Here is a 20,298-nt window from a genome sequence, read left to right as displayed (position 1 = left end):
AGTTCAGCTGGATAAAGGCAGCCGCTTTCGATGCAATGAAACCTATCATTTGGGAGGGTGTGGGTTCGAGCCCTAGCAGGTTTAAGTAAGGATGTGGTGGGAGAAATCCATGATATTTCATGAAATATTATGAAATATAATATTATGAAAAATGATATAATATTATGAAATTTCATATTTTCTGAAATGGTCTTCCAAATTGAAACAGAATCCACAATAAGCTAAAACAGTAAATTGGATAGCCACTTAAAGGTGCAGTGTATCTCCCTGTAGTGTCTCTCATATACACATGTGGCTGCTAAGCGTGCTAAAGTACCCGCCTTCCCGGCCGATTATATGTACTGAGGAAGGAAAAAAAACAGACTTGTACCTCATCAACAAGATTGAGATTCTTTCCTTGGATTTTCTTTAACACCTCAAAGGACGCCTTGAGAGCTCTCGTCTTGGAATGTGTGCCCTGAACGTAGGATGGCAGATGCAGAAACCAGAGGGCGTAGCACTGACTCAGGAGGTAGCTGAAAAAAAACGAAAACAGAAGAGATAGAAATATGACTAAACTAGAAGATATGTGGCAAGGAATAAATCAAATAAAATGGGAAGAAAACATCAAAAATGACACGAGATCGGGCTAGACCAAGACGAAACTTAAATACGTTACATCTTTTGTGGAAGCACCGAACGGCAAGGTTGCCTCCATGTGGATATTGAGATGCAACAGAACATTGCCACCGGTTCTTGCCGGTACATATATATGATGTAAGTACTCCTTTCATGATGAAACATCATACTGTTAAGAGATGCTTGACCTTTTGGAGATAATGGATTGTTCCTCTCAAATGTTAGGAGATACTACTGGTTAATTTCCACTCGAATGAACCGTTTCACAGTGGAACCCTTTTGAAAGATACGTGAAAATGGATGCTTTTGGAGTAACAAAGCCGTACGTGACATTTACGATACATCTGATACCTACATGTTTTTCTCTTTCTAGTATTATCCTCCTCTGTGGAAAGATCATTGCTCCTTCACGCTGGTTTTTTCGCTTTTGTAAAGCAGAAGTGCAGTTTTGACACAAAATTCATTAAACTGATAACTTAACTTTCAAATTCACATGAAACTGTCCCCCAAGGCTAACAATCAAGAATTGTCCATAGATGAGCCACATAGAGCAATAGAGAGAGATAGAGAGAAAGAGATTTTCAGTATCCTTACTTAGCCCATTGTTCTGGAGACGATGCCTGGCTTTTAGCCATCTTCTGGGATTGCCTCATCTCTTGTTTTGTCCTCCGCGGGAAAGGACTGTTGAAGACGTTCCTGGTGCTGCGATTAGCGATGTTACCCTCTTGTCCCATCGGCAGGAAGAGGGACGGGTTCAGTACGGGAAATCCTTTGTAGCTGAAAAATTAACCAGGAAGAGTAGATTGCATACGGATGTATCAAGAGGTGAACTGGATTTAAACAGTCGTTCAATCTCTATCGTCAATCTCTGACTGAAGAGCATCGGTAGGTTAGTAATAGCTGGCAGAACTGAAGGCAAATTACCACAATTACCTTCCAGATTGCTGTACTGCCCACAACCCCTTATCACCTGTCATTCTCCCTTCCTGAGATTGTACATGGCTACTGCCCATTTCAGGGACCATGGTTGCTGTGACCAATTTCAGATTTAACTTAGCCTTATCACAGTATTTACTGGATACAATGAAAACTGAACTAAATATAACTCACACAATGGATTGCAAATTGCAGTAGTAAGACTCTGTTTTGATGCAATACCAGCTCCACTCCTCTCCTCTCTATCTCTAATCCCTCTACCATACCATCCCCAAGAGAAAACTAAACTCCTATGCATATACTATAAGTTCAATATTAGAAAGTCCTTGCCCGTTTTAGATTAATTTATTGCACATATGAACAGCCATTTCAGCTGTGAACTTTCCAAGTTGTCTGTCTGTTTAACCCTGATCATGGTTTAAGTTAAGAATCCGTCCTCTGCAGTAATAGGAGATGTATCAATGTTAACTATTAGGCGTTAAGAGAGGCAGTTTCAACAAAGTAAATAATATCAGAGAAAACAGCATCACCTTCAGTGATGAATGAAGATATCCTCAAAGCACCATAAGTCACAGAGGTTATCTTACATGAAACCAACAAACACAATACTTCTTTAGCCTTTCCAAATGTTGTCATTTCAAAAGCCCTCAACAATGAAGGATACTACTCACTCAAATTCCATTCCCTCGAGTTCTGTTTCGTCGGGTGGCGTAACAAAGACGGTGTGTTCGCTGTCGCGGACAGCCTCGTAATCAATCAGTTTGACATCCTCTTTACCTTCAGGATCAACCTAGAAGATAGCAATCAAGAATAGTATTTTTCTTAAACCGATGATTAGGTCACAAACCCAGGAGGAACCGTGATAAAATTTGCCGTCAAATACATGAGATACTGTTGGAGTACGTAAAAATGATGACAACGAGTTAAAAAAAAAAACTCATGACTTATTTGAGTTGGTGTTGAGTTGATGAAGTCTTTTGTGAAAGTGATGTAAACATTAATGTAAACAAACCCCAGAGTGTTACAATGTAAGCAAAAGATACTTGAGATGTCCATGTTTCAAAATACTTGGAATATGTTACAAATGCTAGTGTGCAAAACATTCAATACTTATTTACCGTTTCAGTGCAATTGTGTGTACCTCTTACAATACACTGGAATAATTTACCCATAATGCAATGGGATTTGATTCACAACATGATGAGATGAAAGCCAGAAACCCGGACTTACAGTAACATCGTTTTGTCACTCAATCAATTAAGTTAATTAGCTAACCCGTTGATGCCCCAAACTTGGCAGCCGTGGTTTTTGTCACTCATTAATTATCAAAGCCAATATATTAACTGTTAAGAGGAAACTGAATACTAGAACAATTAAAGATACAGCAAGCAACGTATATCAGTAGCTTCATGAAATCACAGGTAGGACATTAATACAGTTAGTGTACCCATGACCAAAACTTTCCCTTTATCCATTTGTGGTAATCAACGTCATTTCACGCTTACATTCAAACCTTCATCATAAAGTTGGCCTGGAGAAAAGAATTCCAGGTTATTAACCATTTCCAAACAACTCTCTCTCTCTCTCTTTGACTAAGAAAATCACCGTCTTCACACCAAAGGGAGCCAAAAAAAACACACAAATAAAGGCTAAAAAAATTTGACAACTGCTGCTGATATATAAGAGCAGGTGTTGACACGTCAACAAATTCTTCGTTATCAAATAACTGTCGGCTAATTCTAGGTAAAAGTGTCTGTATCCTAGAGCTACTCGGAGAAGAGATTTTTGCGTTACCAGCCACTGATGCAATGCAGAGAAAATGCCTATATCCGTGAAGGGATGTGTCTGTTTGGAGACAAATTAAAACTCATCCTCCCACTGCAGGTTTGATTGCCATATCTCTTTGGAAAGTTGTGCAAAAAAAGGAAATTTTTTTGTTTCCTTATACAGAATAAATGCTGATATTTTCAACAATGAAATTACAAAAAAATTGCAAGTTTTGATATTTAGGCTCTTTGTTAAACAAACCTTAAATTCATATCAGTCATTTCATTTGTTATTTTAAGTCGCACAACAGGGAAGTGGACCTATGGTCTCATGATGTTTTTCTAAATAGAACATCGACTCGATTGCTTCAACTGTCAGCACACCCTTTACAAATATAATTTTCTGCTTTCATAAGCAGATAGAGAGTAATTAAAAAAGTAATGAGGATATTTCATCAAACTGAAGATGCTTCGGGGGAGATCAGTTTCGATGACGTACAAGCAAACTAATGAAGACTTACCCTCTCTGTACATTCTTCGAAGAAAGCGACACGCTCGTCGTTCTCCGACACGAAGGATACATCTTCCACCAGCTTGATGAACTGCTGCGTTTTCGACAGTTGTTTGAAGAATCCGTGAGAAGCCCTATCTCTGCTCTTGATGAAACCTTAAGAAACCAAAGACAAGAAATCATAAATCTTGGAAATTATCCTACGTACAATATTACCATGAGAAAGAAGAAGAAGAGAAATACATATATACAAAACCAAATCCAATTTGTACAAATACAATCTGCGTGCTTGGCACGTCGACGTTGCATGTAATTTCCTTGGTTGCATTCGACTCGCTGACCAAATAAATACAGCGAATTCAATGCTTTGAAGTTTTGAATAAGTAATTCTTATTGTGAGTTTAATTGTTCCATTATTCTCACATGGTACACTAAAAGCCATTGAAATTTCCTTAACTAGAAAGGATCAACACAACCAACATCAATAACACAAGATAGGGAGATTGCTACATTAAGCAGATGTGTCCCATTACTTCTAGAGAAGTGTTCTCTCTGATAGTGGTAGAATAATTGGAATCATTCAGTATGTACCTTACACACAAAATATGGTAATGAATCATACCAATGTATCAGTGATTGCACCACTTCCCACCCCTCCCCTTCCCCTCCATTCCCCCTTAGTTTAAGTCTTGTCCCTTTAACATCAAAGAAGAAGACACATGCACATGAAATCACTGAAACCTATCGTTTCTATAGAAGTGAACCTCTATGTGAACGTCTCTATCAAATAAGATATGCCATTATATGACTGAACATTAACAAAATATGAATCTCAATTTGGAAAGAATTCTTGACAAATTTCTGACAAAATTCAACATTTTATGAAATTAAATATTCAAATCACACTGCATTATATGCCAATAAGCCTGGGGGGCTATACTTTTAATGGTTGATTAGTCGTGGCAGAGGTAAAGACATACCGCTGCAATCGAATCTGGCGTCTGCATCGGTCACTCGTTGAGTCGGCTGTTGGGTTATCGGCAGCAGATACTTGTTGTAATCCTTCATGATGGATGCCATAAATATTAGGAAGGCATCTTGAATTTTCAATTCAAGGATAATCTACGTCCAAGAACAGGAAAAAAGAAAAACTGAAGAGGGTGCTGATCGATCAATCAAGAAACTATCAGGAGAGACGGTGACACAACTGGGAGGACTTAACGGATAATTGAGACATTTAACTAAGGACGGTGGTAAATGAGGACTGATTGAGACACTTAACTAAGGACTGCCGTAAGTCATACAGGGTAGGACAGGTTCAAGACAGACTGGTGAACTCTTGCATTTTTAATGGAAGATAAAATGTCTAGAGTTAACTGTTTTAATATAAATAAACTTTTTATAAACTTTTGGAACACCACAATGACCCTTCGTGGTTCTCTGATAATACATATAAATATGAAATACACAGATCTTTTAAGATCTAACGTATAAAACTATCAACGATACCAACCAAATAGCTTAAATGAATACAAGCCAACAAGTCTCTAATATGACTGTTACCAAAATATAGTCAATGTCGGAAGCGTTTTTTTTTTTTTTGGGGGGGGGCTTTGTCTTTCTTTAAACTACACTACAAAATGGCATAACAATGAAACTTCATTTGCATAAACCCTGATCTGATGAATACCTCAAAACCCAACCCACCTGTCATATATATTTGCCTTCTTTTAGCATGGAACCAAAAACCCTCAACTCTTTCCATTTCCCTTCAATCCATTTAACTGTAGTTCTCACCTCTCTTCAAACTCTGATCATTTTTTTCCTCAACTCAAGCACACCCTTCCCCCCCCCCCCTCTGTCCGTTGCTTACCTGGTTTCGCTTCTTATTGAAGTCGTCGTCCAGCGGGGCCATCTCTATGGCTAGATCGTCCGATACGCTGTCGCCGATTCCGGTCCTTAAAACCTCTCGGTGTAAACTGGCCAACATGCTCAGTAATTTCTTGGCAGGTTTCTGAAGAAGTTAAAATGATATCATCTACAGGATCCAAAGTTGAGTCATCTCATGCTGTAGAATGCCTTTAATGTTAAAACAACTTTCCTGACTTAGTGAAACAAATTCTCATCACTGCAATAGTTTCTCTATTTTCCATTGTTCTTAATAAATTAATACTAGAATACTTTCACTGGAATATCTTTTTTTTGTGGACAGAAGCAGCACATCCCAACTTAAGTGGGCAATGCAAAGACAACCTTCTATCCTCATTAAAATATGAAATTTACCTTTGGCAAGATTTTCCATGACATTCCTTTCTTGTCATCAGGTCTGTGGACAAACAATTCAAACAACGAAAGTGAAAAGAAGGGCGGAAATAAGTCGAACTAGAACATTTTATTTCTGTTATACATGTTGCATGATCTGGGCAAGGATAGTTACTGGCCATATTTTATAAATATTTCTTATAAACACTGTCTGTCTGTCTGTTTGTCAATAATAAGGAAAATTGATAAATGAATGTACATATAGTTTCATTTATATACTTCAGTAAATAAATTACTGGTTCGCTTGACACTTAAAAAACAACTAACAACTTCATGCATCCGATTTGAGGATATCCTCTCATAATATAAAATATGACAAATTCTTTAAAACTGGAAGACGATGAACAAAAAAAGATGGGCATAAAAAAAATTTAAAACTGTACTCACAGAAGAATTGTGTTTGTGTCTATGTCAACACAGGTAGCATCTGTTGGAGGGTCGTACTTGTCAAAGTACCTCGAGTCGATTCCGAAGATGACTGGAAATGGGGCGTTCAACGTCATGGCGAGAAATAGTGGACAGAGAGGGACGTAGGGACATTGCCAGACGAAGGGGAAGATCATCTGTGAAGGGGGGGGGGAGGGGGAGAAAAATAGAGAGAATCCAAAAATTGGAAGCGAGATCATGACAAGATCTGATAAAGGAAGATAAAAGAGGCCAAAACAAAAGAGTTCACATGTCAATCACACACTAGGCTGTGATGGTCTCTTCTCTTACCCACGCCTGTTCTTTCTGTCTGCCGGCCCTCCACTGACCTTACACACAAGTTGTCTTCAAGAATAATGTTGCTTGCAACAGAACAAATCCTCTAGGTGAAAATAAGTCTTCATTTCCTCTGGTAAGAAACAACTGTCTCTCCTATGACCGGCCTGACCTCTCACACTGCCCATCCTACTCCAAATCCCTCTCCCCCCCCAGCCCCACCTCCCCAATCCCTTCATAAACATTCCAATGACACAATTGGACATAACCTGTTTCAACATAATAGTTCTGAAAGACACTCACCCGCAATTAAAATATTTCTGTTTTCTTAACCTTCAGACAATAAATGTTGTAAAATGCATAATTTGATGATCTAATCAAAAATGCATCTACGGTCGCACGATGACATCAACGTCACATTTACGCACTTACTAGCCGTTTAATAGAACAGACACCACATTAATGACGCTTAATATCATGGCTGTTTTCGTTTATAGTTTTACGCCTCTTCAAGTTACAGTTTTTGCTCTCCAGAGATTATGAAAATATACAACATGTCATGATCAATTACAAGATTTTCAGCATACTTTGAAGATTAATCCCATGTCAAATAGATAACACGACAGTTTTGACTGATAAATGTGTTTCAAATTGTCAAACTCAAAATTTTCCTTGTCGGCTGCTAATATGTCAAATCTTTGTGGTTCTGGTTAGAAAATAAGAGTGATATCGTGGTATCAAAGTGGAAAACTTTAATACACACAAAGTAACATAGGCATGATGTCAGGTTCACAAGTTCTTACAAGGAATTCTTTAATCTTTTTTCCCCATTAAGTTTGAGCAATAAGATCCTGTGTATACACAAATTTGACACATTTTTGCATTCCTTTGGCAATTTGGTTCACAATGTATCTAGGATTTTGTTATGCGATGCAACATTTGTTTTACAAAATTATTCCTAGAGATAAAAAAGAAAATTCTTTAGTTATGTAATGCTCAAATGGTTACAGGCAACAAAAATATGTAACTCTGAAAACTCTTAACCCATTTCATGACATTCATTTTTTAACATATGTTGAAAAAAATTTCAGCATACCGAAGAGACTGCTTCTGCTACGGCTGTGAGCAGTGCTGGCCTGAGTGAGTGAAGCAAGATTTTATTTTCAAGCAGGACATATGTCAACAGGTTCAGGCAGGTCTCTGGGCCGAGATTTTGAAGCAGAGCACAGTAACTTGCTCCGCTAAGGGGTAGAGGTGATGTCTGAGGTTGAGCCAAGACCAAGGAACTGTGTCCGAGCTGTCGGAGACGAGATGAAGAAAAAACAAGAGGAAAAGATTTATCAGGTAAATAGTTTGACTTGTGGTAGATCTGACTGACTGCTTGGATTTATCTTGGATGTCCTTAAAGGCATTGAAGACTTGCACACAAAGAAACATCTCATGCCGGTAATCTGATCTAGTTTTGAATGAGGTGTAACAGAAGTGTTAGACACCACCATTGATCCTAGAAAATACACACACAGCTTGCTACCGTCGGTAATTAGACACTAGTGTACAGTCAGTACATGCTGCTACAGTCAATACCCACAACACAGTGTACATAGCAGCAATGGACATCTCAGGTCTGGATAAAAGATGACAAGGTATCACGTTTCATTACTGTCTGCATATTTGTAGTGACAAGAAGGAAACTTCACTTGCAAGCAATGGAAAGTTAACTTTTTTTCAGAGGGTGGCACACGGTTTGGGGCGAGTCTTCAATGCCTTTAAGTACTGTGTTACATCGATGATATACAGAGTATTTGTGACACACTACAGGATTGTAGTTATCAGATAAATTTGTCCCTCTTCATCATTATTTACCTGATTACTGATTACTCTGATTATTCTGATTACTCGACTCCACAAATTGCAATATATACTGAAAGATGTGCATCCCGGTTCTTAACAAAAACGCTGTTACTTTTTCCTGTAGAGTTGTAAAAGCAAAATACTAAGATCAAGATTCTGGAAACAAATTTTGAGATAACCTGCCATCTGTTACCTAGGAAACACCTATCATCATGTCACCAAATACGTTAAGATTCCCTACTGTGCTGTAATTCAGCATATATTTTTACCAAACTCTTTTATCTCCTATTTTTGTGAAGTAAATATTTTGAAACACAGTATGTCTTATGTAGTAAACCCAGTTAATTTTTGGAAGTATTGTACATTTATGGCCAATACATTGGATGACTTGAGAAAATGCAAACTACTCGTAAATTAATACAATGAGAAAGCACTGTAAAGTAACTGTCCCGATGGCAAAATTTTATCGAATCTCTCTAAAAATGTATTTTTTTAAAATTTTAAATACAATAGTTAAATTCTTGTTTCAAATTCAAAACTTAAAACGCACCACAGGCTTATAAATTTATACATAGTGATGTTGGAAAGCACATAATTTGCAGCATGCATCGAGCTCTCGTACATACTTGAGCACCGGTTCAATATCTCCATCACAGTAGTTTACTTCCTTTTTATGAAAAAGCAGTTGACAACCGTATACTTCAAAATGCGTGACATTATCACTAATTACTAAACGACAATGACAGGCGCAGGTTTTTAAGGTGCTTCCTCTGAATCGTTATAATTGGGCAAGTTTCCATGACAACCTGTTATCGTGCTTCATTTCTCACCTGCATGAATATCCTGGGTCTCTGAGGGGTTGGGAAAGGAACCTCGTGCATAAAGTGTGCAATGTATCTGCCATAAAATAAAAACAGAAGAGAAGGTAAAGTAATGAATAAATTACGTTCATTAGCCTCAACGAGACTCGCTTCAAGTAGGACATTTTTGCTCAATCACTTCTCTCAGATTACTTTTCTCCACTGTAAGGATACTTTGCTTACTATATTACTTCTTACATTACTTTGAAATATAATATTTAATCAACACATGCTTAACTGTCATGTAATATGGTTAGAATATATGATTTAATTTTTTTTTTAAATAAAATTTCAGTGCTGGAAAAAACATTTCATAGATAATTAGTGGCCAATTAATGTGTAACTAGGGTGGAATAACTTCAAAGTGTGGTTAAGATGGGACCTTTTTATGAATGCAGATTATCACTGAAACCGAATTTGGAACTTGATTGGTAAGGAAATCATTTATCTGGTATCCCATTACAAAACACTATATGCAATTATACAGGGAAGTTGCTATGCAAATGCAAAGATGTACAGCATGTTTGGTTTGTAGAACAATATTACTTTCAATATTTTCAGACACAACTTTTGCATGGTTAATTTGCGCCCATAATTTCTCACTGAATATCATAAATAATAAAAAATATATTTCCTTCTTTGTCATAGAAAATAAGTGTCTAGAATTTATCTGTTCCTGGTGGCCAGATCTGGCGTCTACAAAATCTACACACAATAGTATGTCAGATTCCAACAAGATTACCTTTGGAATTTTTTAAATTTTTTTTAAATTTTTGTTCCTAAATTTTACTCATATTATTTTTCCTTGGCAATTTATGTGCCAGATAATGCTTCCTTGGAAATCCCAGAGTCTCCAGGCTGTCAAATAATTGGTAATCAACCTTTCCCTTTTTGCAAATGACCTCATGGTTAGTCTAACACTTTACCTGGTATGTTCACCCACAGGCCAGGCCCCCCCTCCATTCAACACAAACAAACAGGTTATTACTTCTCTATATAACCCACGATTTCTACAACATAAAAAAAAAACCTGGTTATTATGGTGTCCAGTTTTTTGCCCTAACTGATATCCTGAAGCAGGTGATGTACCAACTATAAGTGACAAGGTCATGACCTCGGCTACCCTAGGGAGTTCAAAATGGGAACAAACTCTTTGATTACTCTCTCTTCGAAAAACTCTCTCTCTTCCAGCAGTATGTACATATCATTTGTGTAACTGTCATGTTAACTACCACAAGTGACAAACTAAACATGAATTGTTTTAGATACATATGAAGATTCTGTGATTCCCTTCCAGGGTGGAACATCACTCTTATGGAATGCTCTACATTTTTTTTTAGTAAAGCAAATTGAAACCAACGTTGTTTTCCCTGTGAATTTATAATTCTTTTGCAGTCAAGTTTCAGTATTTTACAATCATCCGTATTGGTAAATAACATATTTGTGCCTTTTTGATCTATTTTGTGTTTTGTATTGCCTCACTTTTTCTTTCTTTTTCCCTCCTTTGCTTTTTTTCCTAAGGTTTTTCCCCTTTCTTTTTCCCTCCCCCCCCCCCCCTTTTTAGTCCTTGTTCCTCCCTCCCTCCTTTTTTCCCCTATTTTTGTTTATAATATGCACAGAAGGGTGCCACAGTACAATCAGTTTTTCAAATTATTAGAAACTGGCCACAGTCGAAGAATTTTGAAAGAGCCGACAGTATTTGAAATAACAATTGCATTTTCAGAATTTTATTGTATTTGTGTTTTGCTGTGAAATCAACTAAGGGATATTAAAAGCAAGCTTTCTGGAAAGAAAAGAAAGAATTGTTCCCTTCTAATACTACTCAGAGGGTATCGTTGATAATAAGTACACAAATGTGCCTGTAATTACAACAGAGAGATCAATACAGAAAATTGTATTCAACAAAGTCTATTTGCACAAACAGGGTAATAGAGAAAAGGGAAAAATTCATACAGACTCTAGGTTCCATCCACACTGAGAACTTGAGTTGTATGTCACAATAGGACAGAGAAATACTTTACACAATTATTTCTCAACAGGAGGGTGCAACCGGTAGGCTTGAATACCTTTTGGCTTCACTGAAAGTGAGTTTCTTTCACATCTCACCTAACAAGATTACTGAAGATAAACATTCATGAATGAAATAGGTTCAAATATGAATCATAAAAGAAATATTTTGCCTGCCCTGTGTGTATGCTTGTTCCCAACAAATGTAATGCCCATATTTGGAGGTAGCTGTATTTAATGGTCACATTATTCTCAATCAATTATTATCCAGGGCTCATGTCTCATAGGAGACTGATTTTCCTATTATCTGATGTGACAGGAAAATTCCAAGGTTTGGTCTTATCCCAAGAGGAAATGCATTGAGGTATTGTCAAGGTAACATACAGAGGTCAATGGTTACGTTATCATGGGATTCACTGGGTAGGTCCTAGTACAATAACAAGTGAAGTATAATCAGTCAGGGATCCTTCATAACAATTTTCTAAAGCATGTCAGAACTTACTAGAGAGCTAAAAGTAGGGTAACTTCTTTTCTCTAGGCTAGATATTCTTATGGAAATATTCTTCAAAAAAGCATTTTACAGTGATACAAAGAAAATGAAATATGTGAACCTTCTCCTTACAGAAGAAACACGACACTTGCAGTTAAAAAAGTCTTCATGAGCTTTTTGGGTGATATCGTGAGAATTGGTACTATCAAAAACTACATGGATATGACAACTGCATAGATTACAGCAACAAATTTGAAAATGTTACCCCAGTTTCAAATGACTTTACATGTCCAACATAATGTGTTGAGAATTGCAGTAAGATTATGAAAGCTTACGTTTCATACATAAATCATCGAAGCGACAATGTTAGCGATGGCTAAAAGTAGAAAATGTTCTCGCTTTTAACTGAATCCGGGAGAGGAGAAGGAGAAGTATCCACAGACTTAACCAAACAATCCAAATAAGGCAAAACAGCAATAGCATGTTCAAATTATATTGTCATAGATCTGTAAACTATTAGCTTGCCAACAGTATGGTTAAAAAGTCTGGTTGAAGACAGAAGAAAGAAAACTTAAGAACTGCAGATCCAAAATGACAGTGGGGGGGTGGGGGGTATGTGGAGGGGAAGATAAGGGAAAAGATATCATCCAATAGTAATTAAAAGCACTACAAAATTACTACAAGAAGGTACAAGATTAGACTTGACAAGTAACTCACTGGAATAGCTTCTAAATTAAAGCCATGTCGATAAGAAGATCCATTACCCTTCTCCCCCTCCCCCAGTAAGGCTCCCTCCTTCCAGGAAACTCTGCTTACTACACTGGGTAAGTACATGCAATACAAGCTCTAAATTAAGTAAAGAATATGTTTAACTACTTTTTTTTTTAACTCTCAAGTGTTTTAGGTTGTTGGTTTACGTAAACATCGAGTCATCAAATAAATAAACTGTTCACAATGCTGACACTGAAGAAGCCAGAACAAACATTTGCAGACAAGTCTGCCTAGGATTCACTCAAACCACTTCCTCTAGGGTTTGATTATATTGTACCCTGTTATCTCCTAATGTCACTGGAACATTCAAAAACCTCTTTCCTACTGCGTAGTGTACTCGCTGCCTAGGGGCTTGCATGTGTTCATCTTGTGTTCACAACAGAGTTACACTTTATCATGTACGGAAGTAGTGAATACTGACTGGGTTTTTTCCGCTCTGCAATGATGTGCTCGGTGCGAAAACTGCTCAAATAGCTACACAAACCCACAGAGGTCCAGCAGTTTATGTCATTACACATACTCTTTGTATTTCCAGTGTTTTATGAAGAGCAAATTTCATACACCTTCAAAAAGTTGGTTCACATCATGCATGGCAATGCTAAATAATTCCCTGTAGACACCAAATCTGTTATCTTCAGAACAGAGTTGAAAGACATCAAACTTTGACAGTCACATTAAACACTACTTTTTCCTCTTTTGAGATGTCACTGACCATGTTTCTTTTCCCAAACTGATTATTCCCCCCCTTTAGTTTTTGGACATGCCTAAGTCCTAGAAGCATCTCTTAGGAAAAGCATCAATTTGATATCCACACCAGTACTCCATCGGGAGTGGAAGTGGGGGGGGGGGTTGTGAATGGGGGGCTTTTTCCTGAATGAAATTTTTTACAAATATTTTCTTACTCTTATGGCTCATTGTTTATAATACCTATACATTCAAGGAGCTTCTTTGCCCTAAAAAATGAGACAAATAAACATCAAAGGCCAACAGCAATTTTCCCAGATGTGGCTTTGCCCTTTCAACCAAAATACAGCTAAGCAAATAATATAACACAGACAGACAAAAGCAAACAAAGACACACAGAAAGACAAACAAACTCGCTGGAAATCAATCAATTTTGAGCTAATACTCCTCGTCATACACATGCTGCATGTCAAAGTTCATTCAATGCTTCAGGAAAAAAGGTGCCCAAATATAACGTGTGCACGCTGGATGAGATCAACTAATATGAAATATGTTGAATGTTTCCTCTCTCTCTCCACCCATATACCTGGAGTCTAATCGCGTTTATTGCTATAACGGTTGACAGCAGCTAGTCACATTGACCAACAATACAAAACAACCAAAAGGTTGTAAAGTGAAGCATTTGCTTCAAAACAGTCTCTGAAGTAAACATGCAATTAGAGCTGAGGGTGTCGTTTCCTTACCAGAGAATCCCTGACAGATGGCAGACTCGTAAAACCGACCGGCAGGGCTGCAATTATAGAGCCCGTAAAATTCTTCTCTGACGACCTAGGCGTCATCTCACCGGCAAGAAAATTTATTTCCTTTCATATTTCAAAAAAGTCTCGCTTGATCGGTGATGTGATCACAGTTGCATGTTAGACAAAGCGTATTTTATCTCATGATAGGGATAAGAAGCATTAAAGGAGCAAAATTAAACATCCTTTCTAAGGGGTTGTAGTAAACATAATGCCTCTCCTTGCAAAAATGGTATGTGATCTACACTAATGAGTGCAGGAATGGGTGAAGGAGTGACCTGAGCAGACATTCAGGTGGACATCCCTCTCCCCCCCTCCCCCTCCCAACCCCCTTACCTCTTAAAAAACAAGTAATTGTTGTATTTATTGCAAAACTCTTTAAAATTGTGTCTGTAGTAATAACATAACATTTCTACTCATTTGATGTCTCTGATATTGTTTCGAATTTTGGTCTAAAATCGCCTGACAATTTTAACCAGCGGTACTACACCAGGAAAGAGATGAAAGCACAGTTCACAGCTGCATAGAATTGACTGTTCTGCCACACGTCCAACGTATTCCTTACTTGGGCTTTGGCCAGTAAACGAGAAAGTGCCCAAACGTGACCCCTTGAACCCCGTTTGTGAAGCCCATCATCACACTTGGGCCACAGGTAGATAGATGCATAGCACAAGTTCAAGCTAACAGTAGGGGTATCCCACAACATGCAATGATTTTGGACAGGGCTGGTATCAAAAATTAAGTCAATAGTAAGCAAATGTTTGTCTTTATAACTATATAACTTGTGCCATTTCACAAGAAGCCCAAGTATTTGCAAGTTCTATATCTCATGCCTTCCATCCAAAAGATGGAGAAAAAAAACCTCAGATTCAAGCTCAGAAGAAAAGAAAAGGGTCTTACCTCTCTATCGGAACTGTCAATGGTCCGGATAATGACAAACGGTAAATGAAGGTCAGAAATTTCTTGAAAGCGTCGAAAAATGGCCATCGTGATAGTATGCATATGCATTTGTTAGTGTGAATACTGTAGGACTGTGACTCTTTCATATGAAATGATTCCCTCTGTTGGTCTGTGAGGTTATTTTCTGGATAACTTTCATAGAAAGTAACTCCTGCTCCATAGACCTAATCAGGGTGGAAAAGTAAGTAGACTTAGTCAAATTTTAATTTGATATATTTCCTTCACAACAAATTATACAATGCTGGTGAAATTCAAGTTAAGTATAATATTACTAAACCAGAATGCAAAATGCATTGAGGTTTCGATGACTTCAATGCACTAGACTTCTGCTTGTTAGTATAACCAGAACTAGCTGTTACAATAACACTATGGCATGCTAACACAGGTCAGTCTGTACGTGGTTATACACACCTCCATCAAAAACAGTAGGGTTCTTGTACTCAATGTTATGAATCCGCACACCAAGTATTACAAACCAAACCAAATCTCTAATAACTTCGCACATTAAGGCTGCAGAGGAGTCCACTTATGGACAATTTAGATTGGAATATGCCCACGAAACTTGAAAGAATCAACTTGAAAGAAGCTAATACAGGTCACTGGAGGTCAACCTGAGGTCAAAGGTCACCCAAATGCAGGTCTACTATTGTATTACAATAGTGTAACTCCCAACCTTGATGGACATTTGGTTCTAAAGTTATTGCAAAAATACTAGTTTTTGACCCCTGATTGACCTTTGTTGACATTGGATCACATGACTGTTATGTTTTGAAACAATCCCTTACCCCATTCACAAAAAAATGACTGTTATGTTTTGAAACAATCCCTTACCCCATTCACAACTAGTCCCAAAATATCAACCTTGTGAACCCTGTCAATGGTAGTTTCACAAGTTATTGAGAAAAACTAGGCCAACATTACAGCCAACTCCATGAAGTGAAAGCAAATCTCAAGTTCACAGGTGCTTGACCTAGTTTCTCCTTGGCAGCTGGCCAAGAAATGTTTTGAAATTCGTGGTACCTGTGCAACTTACATCCAACCAGAAGTACCAATGATCTACAAATATTTTCTAGAGAAGGCATGCTTCGCCATTCAAGTGCACTATTCCATCGAAATCACATCAACTCTTTAGCAAAATATCCATACGGATGAGTGACAAGTGTTGCAGAAGCTCTAGCACTTTTATATATCTATGGTCTGCAAGCAAGCCTTGGAAGACACTGTAACACACACACATGTATGTAGCTATGTACATAGCAATTCAGGACTTCTAGCGACACAGTTAAGTCAATGGGGATATTGTCGCGAGTTCAGATTCAAATCTACGGATGCCCGTAAGATCATTTTCAATTGTCAATAGGCTCTCCTATTCTTATGAGGTGAATCGCCCATGTCATCTACTTATAGGCTGGACGATGGGAGATACCGTATATTATGAAAAGGTTTTTACAAGTTGACCCCTGGTGACCCTAAATGACCTTCGACATCCACCAAAAACGATAGGCTTTTTGTACTTAATGTGGTCAACCTACATACCAAAAATGAAATCAATCCAAGCTTTGTTTCTTGAGATATCATGTTTACAAGCTTTTCACTATTTGACCCCTGGTGACCTTAAATGACCTCTGACCTACACCAAAAACAATAGGCTTCTTGTACTCAATAAGGTACTCCTATGTACCAAATATGAGAACTGTCCAAGCTTCCCTTCTTGAGATATCGTGTTTACAAGCTGGGCGTCACAAACGCACACACACACACACACACATACACGCACGCATGATTACAAAGGTTACGATTATCATCGAAACCAAAAATCCTTAAAAATGTCAGCTTTTGTTGTGTCCTAAAAGTTCTCTATCTAAGGTTGCTCTTTCAATGCACTTGAAAACTAGTTAAAAACAAACCTTTGTAGAATTGTAGAAAACTTTGCTATCGTGCCAGTTAATAACGATACAGCCAATCAGTGGCAGGCCTGATAATGTTACTCACCTTGGCTCCGCCTTGATCCGTTAAAACAAATGTAGAAAAGAGAGGAAGTGGATGGGTGTGGCCCTTAGGCCAGCACTCTATGGTAGCCCCAAGCGGCATGCAGAATTTGGAAACACTATCTGGTAAACTGAATTCTGGATAGTCTTCTAGTGGGTACCTACTTAGAAGAGCTGTAAGAGAGGGGAAGGAATAAAGGAAGTCGCATTATTAGAGGTACAGCTAATATCATCAAATAGATAAGGCAAGATAAAGCAAAATTTAAAGCTTGTTATGTGTGGCTCTCAAGTCCCCCCCCCACATCCTGACTCACCCCCCCAACAAATCCTGAAACTTCAAATCACTCTCAAAATGTAATATAACACCCCTTTAAGATTGTTAAGTGATGACACAAAGTTGCACCTAACCCTACTCTCTTTTATTCCCCCCCCCCCTTTGTAAATATAAGCTGATATATTCAACCATCAAATTCCTTCAACACAGTTCTAAGAGAAAAGAACCTTTCTGACCAATGGATGCCCACTGCTAGAATATCAGACACATTCTTGAAATTGGTTTTGGTAAAACACAAAACACTGTGATATTTCCATCCTTACCAGGTTCGTACACCAAAGAGTTGCCAAGAATAGCCGATTTCTTGTAACAGATGTACACGTCATTGCCGACCATACTGCCCTTGTTCAGGTTCTTATTGATGAGGTTGAAGGCATGGGGAGGCGTCTCACCCTACACAAAAGAGAAAAGTGAAACATCTGAATACATTGCACAATGTTGCTCCCACAAACCGAGGACACACGCAGCCTATTTTGAAGTGCAGACCTCACATCTGCCCAAACACCAACTACCCAGCTCACCCCCCCCCCCCCAATGCAAAGGACTGGAAAAACCTGATCTAACTGTTGCTACCAATAATACCGCATTTAACATCTTTTCTGATATATCGATATTACAGGAAACCCCCAAATTATTGATCTGGAAATTTTTGAACTTTGAAAATGAACTACAGATTTCATTCTGTCTCCAATTGAATTGCTACATTTTAGTGACCTGATTTACTCAATGTTTCATCTACAAAGGTCACGCTACACACCCAAAACCTAAAGCAATTAATACAGAAATTATTTAATACACCAATTGCCTAGAGCTAACAATTTGTCTCTAAACATTGCAAAGAAGGATCCATGTAACATACACCACAAAAATTACTGTAAAACAAATATCAATTAATATATGGAAATTATTTCTGAATTTGACAAGTCACTTCGGTTCTATCTTTTTACGAGGCTCTCTACATATCAGCGACTTCAACAATCAGGTTTTCTTGAAAACCTCATTACTTTGAGTGCTTTTAGGGGTACCAATTTCGCAAAACGGTTAAGCCGTTCTTATTAACCCTGCTTTGAATGTTTAACACACAAAGAGTGCGACTACGAAACTACTTAGAAAGCGGCAACAGTGGGACACATTTTTTTGGATTGGATACTTTTAGAGGTGATTTGACCTTTCAAAACATTTCTCTACGTCGCATATATCATCATCGGTCAGTGTAAGTCCCATTGTACCAGAGTATAGTCTGTGTTATAGAAAAGTTACCTTGTACAATGAGCATTACATTTACTATACTTTCTTTTTCTGCTTTTCCATGAGAAACAAAACATCAATTTTTCACATAAGGATGGCAGACACCCTTACTACTGATACTCCCACCTTTCCTTTTCCTGTATTTGAAATAGTTTTACGGCATTTCAAACCATGAATCATCACTCTACAAATGTAACATAGTCAATAACATTGTTTGCTATTGTATTTTTCTGCAGGCTACCAAACAAACTTGTCGGGTTAGATCGTCATTATATCTGCAACAGTAGTGTATTTTGGGTTTGCATTTTCGGTAGTAAATATATTCAACTGGAAAGCCCCCAAGCACTGTACTTTTCAGGTTACCACAGTATGAGACCTAAGTTTATGCTGTAACTGAACTCTCATAATGATGGGATAGCAGACCAGTTGAATCTTTTCTTTGCATTCACAGCTGCTAAAGAAATTTAGCTTGTGGAATAGTGAAAATATGTAATTCCTTTCATGTAGAATTACTGACCATGCAAGAAAACCACAGGCCACAGACCACAGGTTGTATAAAGCTCAATTCAAATGGGGGTGGAAGAACAAGGGTTGCAATTTTAAACAGAAGAGTGCATTTTCTTCCACAAAGCAGTTCAATCAACTAGACTAGTGTCGCATCATAGCAAATGCTAACAGCAAAGGGATTAATAGCTTAAATACTAATTGGATACTAAAATACCTTTTTCTGCTAAAAGATGGCAGAAATGCCTGCTGCCATATATGATAAAGGTACATTTCTACCGCTGAGGTTAATAAATAGGAACAGCCATCCAAACCGTTATCTTCCAGGGAGGAAAACTTCATTCAAAACTATCATTTCATGTCCTAGGTGGAAAACTAATCTCTTGGGGTGAAGGTGGGGAATGATATTTCAAGAAATGTTTGTGAAGAGACAAGTATGAAATATATCAATTTTGGTAAATGAAAATTGTACAATCAACCACACTTGGTCCTCATTGACATCAGTCCCACAGTATTAGTTAGCATTCTTTAATTTTATTTATAAAGGGCTTTCTTTAATTTTATTTATAAAGGGCTACTGGTCATTTCTTCAACCCCCTTTCTTGAAAATTTTCTTGTACTTAACGTACATGACTTCCAAAGTGTATTTTCAAAGAGGGGAAGGGCAGTGTAGGGGTTGGGGGGAGGATGGCATTGGGGAGTGACTACTAGTTATACTGTGAGTATTGTCATACATAACCTTGCATTCTCATGTATACATACAAGCCTAAAGTTTTTGTTGAACTTGAATGATCTCCATGATTAAAGACAAAAATCATCAAATTTTTACACTAACTATACAGCCCTGCAAAGCTCACAGCATGCGGATACTGATTTTTTTTTTTTGTTGCTTTGTTTTGTTTAAGTGATTACCAAACCCTTCTGGATTTTGTTGACCCCGGCATGTATT

General features: G+C 37.7%; 1 protein-coding gene across 2 annotated transcripts in view; it reads right to left on the bottom strand.

Annotated features, from left to right (window-relative positions):
• LOC139978542 (C-myc promoter-binding protein-like) overlaps positions 1–20,298 on the bottom strand; it is a 66,995-nt gene that overhangs the window by 14,357 nt on the left and 32,340 nt on the right. For both annotated transcript variants that reach the window (XM_071988838.1, XM_071988839.1), the window contains exons 5-17: positions 17,861–17,990; positions 17,268–17,437; positions 15,216–15,439; positions 9,537–9,603; positions 7,952–8,152; positions 6,541–6,716; positions 6,115–6,157; positions 5,705–5,845; positions 4,812–4,953; positions 3,842–3,987; positions 2,226–2,344; positions 1,213–1,395; positions 371–515 (exon numbers count right to left, since the gene is read on the bottom strand). In XM_071988838.1, coding sequence (XP_071844939.1) covers positions 371–515; positions 1,213–1,395; positions 2,226–2,344; positions 3,842–3,987; positions 4,812–4,953; positions 5,705–5,845; positions 6,115–6,157; positions 6,541–6,716; positions 7,952–8,152; positions 9,537–9,603; positions 15,216–15,439; positions 17,268–17,437; positions 17,861–17,990 — 1,887 coding nt within the window. The remainder of the gene's footprint in view (positions 1–370; positions 516–1,212; positions 1,396–2,225; positions 2,345–3,841; positions 3,988–4,811; positions 4,954–5,704; positions 5,846–6,114; positions 6,158–6,540; positions 6,717–7,951; positions 8,153–9,536; positions 9,604–15,215; positions 15,440–17,267; positions 17,438–17,860; positions 17,991–20,298) is intronic.

Source organism: Apostichopus japonicus, chromosome 13 (assembly GCF_037975245.1).
Source record: "Apostichopus japonicus isolate 1M-3 chromosome 13, ASM3797524v1, whole genome shotgun sequence".
NCBI lineage: Eukaryota > Metazoa > Echinodermata > Holothuroidea > Aspidochirotida > Stichopodidae > Apostichopus > Apostichopus japonicus.
This window is presented reverse-complemented; position numbering and strand designations above follow the sequence as displayed.